The sequence below is a fragment of the Telopea speciosissima genome, chromosome 2 (genome assembly GCF_018873765.1).
Source record: "Telopea speciosissima isolate NSW1024214 ecotype Mountain lineage chromosome 2, Tspe_v1, whole genome shotgun sequence".
In the NCBI taxonomy this organism is placed as follows: Eukaryota; Viridiplantae; Streptophyta; class Magnoliopsida; order Proteales; family Proteaceae; genus Telopea; species Telopea speciosissima.
The window spans coordinates 31,502,893-31,512,212 of NC_057917.1; the positions used below are offsets into that span (position 1 = coordinate 31,502,893).

Here is a 9,320-nt window from a genome sequence, read left to right on the forward strand (position 1 = left end):
GAAGCTAAGACCATAGAAGAATTCTACATGGTTACCACTGAATCGGATAATGATCCGGATACATATAAACAAGCTCTTCAAGATGTAGATGCACCCAAATAGGAGGAAGCCATGTGCTTTAAAATTGACTCAATATATTCCAATAATGTCTGGACTCTGAAGGATCCACCAGAAGGCATAAAGCCCATTGGATGTAAGTGGATCTTCAAGAGGAAGAGAGGCGTAGATGGAAAGGTTGAGAGATTCAAGGCAAGACTAGTAGCAAAAGGTTATACTCAACAAGAAGGTATAGACTATGAGGAGACTTTTTTGCCAGTAGCTATGATGAAATCCATCAGGATTTTGTTGGCATTAGCTGCACACTATAATTATGAAATCTGACAAATGGATGTGCAAACTGTATTTCTAAATAGATTTCTTGATGAAGAAATCTACATGCAACAGCTAGAGGGGTTCACTTCAAAAGTTGAAGAGAACAAAGTGTGCAAGTTGTTGAGATCCATTTATGGACTCAAGCAAGCTTCCAGGAGTTGGAACATCCATTTTGATCAAGTAGTCAAATCATTTGGCTTTGAACAGAACATTGATGAACCCTGCGTTTACAAAAAGTTCAGTGGAAGTGCGATTTGTTTTCTCGTATTGTATGCAGATGACATAGGGAACGATGTTGGGTTTCTTTCATCCGTAAAGGTGTGGTTGTCTACCACTTTTTTGATGAAGGACTTAGGTGAAGTTAGCTATATCCTTGGGATCAAGCTTATTAGAGATCGTCAGAAAAGGACGCTAGGCTTGTCACAATCCACATACATAGAAAAGATACTGGCAAGGTTTAACATGAAAAATTCCAAAAAAAGAAATGTCCCTTTTCGCCATGGAATTTCACTTTCCAAATCTCAATGCCCCAAGACTCTAGAGGACATTGAAGAGATGAAGAGAGTTTCCTATGCCTCTGCAGTGGAAAGTCTGATGTACGCTATGTTGTGTACAAGGCCAGATATCTGCTATGCTGTAGGGATAGTGAGTCGGTTTCAATCCAATCTAGGAAAAGAGCATTTGACTGTGGTCAAGAATATTCTCAAGTATTTGAGAAAGACCAAAGATTATTTTCTAGTGTATGGGCGTGATGAGTTATCAGTAGTTGGATATACGGATTTAGATTTCATAACTGACAAGGATGATAGAAAGTCTACATCCAGTATGGTTTACCTTATGGGTGGTGGAGCGATTGTGTGGAGAAGCGCCAAACAGAAATCTACAGCCGATTCTACTACCGAGGTAGAGTACCTGGCAGCTGGTAATGCAGCCAAGGAAGGTGTCTGGCTCAAGAAATTTCTTACCGACTTGGAGGTTGTTCCAGAGTTAGTCAAGAACCCCATACCTTTATTGTGTGATAACATAGGGGCGATTGCACAGTCCAAGGAGCCTAGGGCTCATAAGAGGAACAAACATGTGCAGCAGAAGTATCACCTAATTAGAGAGATAATCCAGCAAGGTGATGTAGCTGCTTCCAAAGTTGGCATTGCTGACAATGTGTCAGATGCGATGACGAAAGGATTAGCTCCTATAGTGTTTGAAAAACATATTGAGAGCATGGGTGTAACTTTTGTTGGCAATTGACATTGATGTACAAGTGGGAGATTGTTGAAATTGTGTGTCCATCAAATCCGAATTATTAAATTATTGAATTTAATTTTTACATTTTATTATTTTATTTGGGCTTATAAGAATGTTTCATAGGTCTTTACCTAAAACTTGTCTGAACTAGGAATGGGATTGGACATCCTGTTTATATTATTTCCATATCGCATGTCACGAGAAATGAAGATTTCGGTGCAAGGATGTGGGTACACGTCGAGAACGTGTATAGATGATAATCTGGTAAGTATATCTTATGTACTGCTACTAGTTGTGTATGTGATATACTTACCCGCTACTCGATAGCCCTTTGACCTGAGAGATTCCATTTATTACAGTGTGACATTACGGATTTTGGTAAGCCAATGGTTGATGTCCAATTAGACTATAAACCGGTACACTAGATTCGTGATCCTGCATTGTAAGCAAAGGGTTTCTCAACATGGAATCCAGTACCCGTTTACAGGGAATATGTAGGAGAGAGAAAGTTTGTGATTGGTCAGACTGAAATCTGGATCCAGTGTTTATTCAAAATGTTTTATAAATTTATTTTTAATATATAAAATTAATATATAATATATTGAATTTTATTTCAAAGTTTTATAGCCATCCGATCGCAATCACATATTCTCTCGATCAACGTACATGATGATTTGAGGATTAGTAGCATAAAAGTACATACCCTATAATTCATTATGGGATATTAGGAAAGTGGAAGGGCTTATATGTAATAAAAGAGTTTATTGGACACATGGCATTATATAGGAGAATAAAATATTTATGGTTAAATATCTTTTTATATTATGGGAAGAGATATTATGAGAATATCTCATGAACCATAGTTTAGAAAGATTGTATCCCTTTTAAGATTCTATGTCTTCACTTTAGTTGCAAATTGTAGTTGCAAAAAATTAGAAGATTCACAAAACACCAAAATGAAAGATTGAGCCAAGGCCGAGATGGAAGGGGATTACTTGAGATCCAAGGATCTCTAAAATTATAAAAGAGGGAGAGGGAGGAGCCTTCCCACGATTTTGGCAGTGCTCTCTCCTCCTCCCACGATTTCTCTCTCTCTCCCTTCTCTTGTTGTGGTGTGTGTGAGACTTGAGTTAGAGAACTCAAGAGGCCTTGGTGATTTTGTGTTTTTCTATAAGGTTGCAATGATTGATCAAGCTTCAAAGTGTAGAACAATTTTTCAATCTCCAAGTTTGCACAAGTTAGAAGACCTATTATCTATAGGAGGAGTTTCACTTGCGACTCTCATGAATGTTATTTTAAAATTGTTTCTTTCCTACTCTTGATCATGAACTACAAGTATTGACCCGATCCAAATTCTGTTGCGCATCGGGTTTATTCCCAACATGAGCAACATATCAAAGGGCGGCAATGGCCATTCTCTATGACATGATACATAAAAAAGTGGAGGTGTATGTGGGTGACATGATTGTTAAGTCAATCACTCGATAGGGGCATTTTACGGCATTGAGAAAATTTTTTGAATGAATTAAAGAGTACAAGCTAAGGTTGACCCTCAAAAGTGCGTGTTCAGAGCAATAGCGGGAAAACTCTTAGGATTTCTCGTCAGCGAGAGAGGGATAGAAGTGGATCCCGACAAGATAAAGACCATAATAAAAATGGCAACACCAAAAATAGAAAAAGAAATCTAGGGTTTCTTAGGACGAATTCAGTACATAAGTCGGTTCATAGCCCGGCTAATCATCATATGTGAACCTATCTTCAAGCTCCTAAAGAAAGAAGAACCAAAGCAATGGAATGATAAGTGTCAGGAGGCGTTCGAATGGATAAAAGAATAGTTGATGAATCCACCCATCCTTGTTCCGGCAGTATTGGGAGAACCACTGATATTGTACTTATCTGCCAGTGAAACATCAATGGGATCTATGATGGCGCAACAAGAATAGAAGAGTGAGGAATAACACGCGGTTTACTACTTAAGCAAAAAATTGTTGGAGTATGAAACTTGCTATACCCCATTGGAAAAGACATGCACTGGTTTGGTTTGGGCAACCAAGAGGCTGAGACATTGCATGATCGCACATAAAATTCAGCTCATCTCAAGGATGGACCTGATTAAGTATCTCTTTGAGAAGCCAGCATTGACAGGAAGGATGGCCAGATGGTTGTTGATATTGTCAGAATTTGACACAACATATGTTAACCAGAAATCAATAAAAGGATGATCAATGTCAGACTATCTAGTTGCATAGTTGACCGGGTTGGATTCACAGCTGTTAGAAGACTCATTCCCAGATGAAGATTTGGTATATGTGGAGGAAGAAGACTATGAAGACTGGTGGCAATTGTGCTTTGATGGTACAGCCAATCAGAGAGGATATAGGGCAGGAATATTGTTGATAACCCCAGATGATCTCTATCTGTCGTTTGTATTCAAGCTAGATTTTCCTTGCACCAACAACATTGCAGAGTATGAAGCATGTGCAATCGGTCTCAAGCCGTGGCATTAGAGATCAAGAAGCTGAGAGTCTATGGGGACTCGTTGATCATGATTTGTCAAACTCAAGGGAAGTGGAAGACAAAGAACGAAAAGCTGAAACCTTACCAAGAACATTTGGAGGACTTGGTCAAGAGCTTTGATGAAATCACCTTCGAATATTTGCCGAGGGACAATAACAGATTTGCCGATGCCCTAGCTACTTTGGCTTCAATGGTTGAATGCACTCCAAATACTCAAGTTCGTCCATTCTTGGTCGATAGAAGGCATGGATCAGCATATGAAGAGTCAGTAAATGTTCTGACAACTGATGGGAAGTCATGGTCTGCACCCATCATTGACTTCATTAGAGAAAGGAAATATCCTCCGAATTCCACAGTCTATGAAGAGAAGAGGTTGCAAAAGCACGCCACGCAGTTTGTACTTCAAGGCTACCTACTATACAAAAGGTCCTCCAATGGTATACAACTACTATACGTAGATGAGGAACAACCCATATCATCATGGAAGAAATCCACCAGGGAATCTATGGGCCGCACATGAATGCCAAGATGCTCACCAAGAAAATCCTCAGAATGGGATATTATTAGACAACCATGGAACTTGACTGCGCGTCATTCATGCGGATATGTCACAAATGCCAGATATTTGCCAATATCATTCACATTCCTCCAACAGAGCTCCCTTCGTTAAATGCTCCTTAGCCATTTTCAACATGGGGCATTGATATAAATGGGAAAGTCACGTGAAAGGCATCCAATGGACATTAGTTCATCCTTGTGGGCATTGACTATTTCACCAAATGGATGGAGGCGCAGTCTTATGCTGTCTTGACAGCTGTGAAGTTAGCAAAGTTCATCAAAGAGAACATTATACATAGATATGGAGTGCCACATGCCCTCATATCCGATCAAGGGGCACATTTATGGGGAAAAGTGGATAAGTTCTGCACCAAATATGGTATCCAAAGGCATCGGTCTACGACTTATAGACCACAGACTAATGGGGCAATGAAAGCAGCTAACAAGAATGTCAAAGTCATATTGCAGAAAATGGCTGATACCCATAAGGATTGGGCAGATAAGCTCCCATACACATTATGGGCTCATCGAACCTCAATTCGAACCTCTACTGGCAACCCCTTTTTCCTTGGTCTATGGGATGGAGGCAGTATAACCCGTAGAAATCCTGTCGTCTCTCAAAGTATTGATGGAAAGCAAGTTGCTTGAAGGAGAATGGCTGCAAGCAAGACATGATGAGCTTATCTTCCTTGATGAAAAGAGGATGAAAGCTATGGATCACTTCAAGAAATACCAGCATAGGAATGGCAAGGGCATCCAATAAAGGAGTCCTCCCACGCAACATCAAAGAAGGAGGTTTGGTACTTCGAGAACAAAGAGCACCAGTTCATGACCTAAGAGGCAAGTTCAGGCCTAATTGTAGCGGACCTTATTATGTGAAGGAAATCTTGGGTGGGCAAGCAATTTGTATCACTGGCTTGGATGGAGAGGACCTAAAGGGCCTTGTCAATATGGATCAACTTAAAAATTATTTCGTATAGCCATTTGGTTTACATGAACTACGTTTGACCTGATTCCTTTCCAAAGGATATGCATGCAACTTGGCATGCTCAAGTGCGGTCACAACAGCTAGTCCCCACCAGGGACATTCTTCCAATTCTGCCACCCAACATTTCTGTCATTCAAGAACCCTTCTGTTAGTTTTGCCACTTGACACTTCTATTTGTTATATAAAAAACAAATCTACCATTTGGCATCCTCCCATGTGTTTCAAATAGGAGCTGACTATTCCCTGAGTCTAAAAAGAAAAAAAGAAAAAAAGAAAAAAAAGAGACTTGGTCCAGTTTATTAAGGAAGTTCTTTGATTGTGTGCAGGTAAAATGCATCATCCACAGAAGGCAACCTCCCTCGATGAGATATTACGAAAGTGGACTCTTAACATGAATTCTGATGATCCAACTCTTCTGGAAGACGTCCAATTACCAGTCCTAGGAAGGATTATGTGCATGGAGATTCATCACGACATGCTTTGACAAGCGTACCAATGTTGGGATCCAAAACTGCATGTTTTCAGATTTGGAGAAGTAAGGACAACACCCGCAGTTGAAGAATTTTGAGCTTGCATGCTCTCACCACCACCAGAGAGACTCTTTTGCCCCCCTTGCGTAGCGACTACGAAGAAGTTTTACAAGATTTCTTTGGATGGACCAAGAGGAAAGTCAAAGAAATCATGAATTACGGAAAGGTGGATATTTTGAAGGTAGCAGGGACTTTCTCCAGGCAAAAAGGAGCCAGAGGAACTCAACAAAAGAACAGAAGGAGAGCATATCTCTTTTGCATGATTGGAAGATACTTGTTATGAACTCCAAAAAGTGGTGTTCCCCCTGTGATGGCAGACCTCGTTTGGCAGCTCCTAGATGGGTGTGACATCGTCCCCACCATACTGGCTGAGACTTTTAAGGGTCTGGATGAAATGATTGCTTCCCGAGGATATGGAACAGATTATTGCACAAGATCACCCATAATCTTGCAGATATGGTTGATGGAGAGACTACGATTGGGCAAACCTATAATTGATGCCCAATTTCAGCCAAAGCATTTCCAAATTCGAAGAGAGACGGAGGATTTCCGTGCAATCAAGTACTGGAAGAAGTATTTGGAACAAAGAACAGACGAGCAGGTTCAATGGAACTGCCATTGGTGGGATATGAAAGCCCCAGTTCTCGATACTCTAGACTATAATGCTATGAGGTTAATGGGCTTGACTCATACTACTTTCTACTTGCCCCATCTAGTACCAACACTGTACCAGTCTCTACTCAAGATGATAGAGGAGAAGATTCAGCCACCAGAAGAATTGACGCCAAAGATTGTAAATCTATTGGATACGCTGTGGTGGAAATATGTAATTGCAGGGTGACATTGTAGTCTATGTGTCAGTTCCCCACCCTTTTTGATTTTTCTTACCCCTCTATCGTTTCCATGCATGTAATGATCAGGGATTAAAAAAAAATATCTGGAATTGTGCATTGCAAAGGAAAAAGCAAGTGTCTTAACTAGATTAAAATATTGTTCCCATTCCATAAAGCATAATAAAAAAAAGAGGGGACATCGTCCAATCATTCCACCTACATTCCCACATTTAAAAACATAAAATTTAAAGAAAATATATGTAATATGTAAGAGGGGAGGGAGACGAGACTAGTTCTCATCACTGGAGGATAAAGTCTCAGCATCCAGCACCATCTCATCATCATCATCATCAACATAACCCTCATCATCACCGCTATCATCATCATGCAACACGAATAGGGTAGGGGTGATTCTCGCAAATGCCAACTGTCTCCTAAGATGTCTGTTCTCCTCAGCTTGATTACGACTGCAGTTCTCATGGTAATCCCGAGATTCCCTCATATAATAAAGCTGACCACTCTAGAATGGTTTCATTTCGAGAAGGTAAGGTCTCAGAAAAAAACATATTTTTTTTGGACCTTCGTGCCATGATCCCTTGGGCCTTGTCATCATACCCTAGGCTTTTCTTTTGAAAACACTTACAATTTCAAATTTTTGGTCACGATGCAGTCTCATCGTTATATTTTTGAAAAATTCGGTTGCGATGCCGTTTCATCGTTACACCTTCAAATTTTTGTTCACGATGCTATCTCATCGTTATACCTTTCAAAAATTCTGTCGAGATGCCGTCTCATCGTTACAATTTAAAAAATTTTCAATCGTGATGCCGTCTCATTGTTACAATTTCAAAAATTCGATCGTAATGCAGTCTCACCGTTACAACTTAAAAAATTCGATTGCGATGCCGTCTCATCATTACTTTTCAAAATTTTTGATCGTGATACCGTCTCATCGTTACTCTTTTCAAAATTTACGGTCGCGATGCCATCTCATCGTTGCATTTTTTAAAAAAATTGGTCGCAATGCCGTCTTATTATTACAATTTCAAACATTCAGCCCCGATGTTGTCTCATCGTTACACCTTAAAAAATTCAGTCGCGATGCTGTCTGATTATTATAATTTCAAAATTTGGTCACGATGCTGTCCCATCGTTATACTTTCAAAATTTTTGGTCGCGATGCCATCTCATCGTTACAATTTTAAAATTTTGGTTGTGATGTCGTCTCATCGTTGCACTTTCAAAATTTTCTGTCGCGATGTCGTCTCATTGGTACACTTTAAAAATTTTTGGTAACGATGCCATCTCATCGTTACACCCTAAAAAATTCACTCACGATGCCGTCTCATCATTATAATTTCAAAATTTGGTTGCGATGCCGTCTCATCTTTGCACTTTCAAAATTTTTGGTCGCGATGCCGTCTCATCTTTACAATTTCAAAATTTTTGATCGCGATGCCGTCTCATCGTTACACTTTCAAAATTTTTAGTCGCGATGCCATCTCATCGTTATACTTTCAAAATTTTTGATGATGATGCCATCTCATCGTTACACTTTCAAAATTTTCGGTCACGATGCCATCTCATCGTTACAATTTCAAGATTTGATTACGATGCCTTCTCATCGTTACAACTTAAAAATCGGGTTGCGATGTCGTCTCAGCGTTACAATTTCAAAATTCGGTCGCGATGCCATCTCATTGTTACACTTTTCAAAAATTCGATCGTGATGCCGTCTCATCGTTATAATTTTAAAGGTCGATCGCGATGCCATCTGATCGTTACACTTTCAAAAATTTGGTCACGATGCCGTCTCATCGTTACAATTTCAAAAAATTCGGTCGCGATGCCGCCTCATCATTACACTATCATCACTCCGTCATGATGCCATCTCATTGTTACAATACTATCACATTAGCAGGAGTACAGGCAAGCAATGTTTGAACGCCAGGAGGAAATCCGACTGAGCAATGCCCAAAGATCAAGTTCCAGGTAAACAATGTTCAAACTCCAGGAGGAAATCCGGCCGAGCAATGCTCAAAGATCAGGTTCCAGGTAAGCAATGTTAGAATGCCAGGAGGAAATTCGGCCTAGCAATGCCCAAAGATCAGATTCTCCCCAAGCAATGTTTGAATGCCAAGAGGAAATCCAGTCGAGCGATGCCTATAGATCTGAATCCCTGTAGGTAAATGTTCAAACGCCAGGGAGAACCCAGCTGAGCAATGTTGCCCCATCAGGTAAGTACACACTCAGGTAATGCCATATGAATTCTCAAAAATG

The 9,320-nt window shown here is 40.0% G+C and overlaps 1 protein-coding gene across 1 annotated transcript; it reads left to right on the forward strand.

Moving 5' to 3' along the window:
- The first annotated feature begins 4,090 nt into the window (after positions 1–4,090).
- On the forward strand, positions 4,091–4,651 carry LOC122650642. Its single transcript, XM_043844039.1, has one exon. It carries the CDS (start codon positions 4,091–4,093, stop codon positions 4,649–4,651), a length of 561 nt encoding a protein of 186 aa, XP_043699974.1.
- The last annotated feature ends 4,669 nt before the right edge of the window (positions 4,652–9,320 follow it).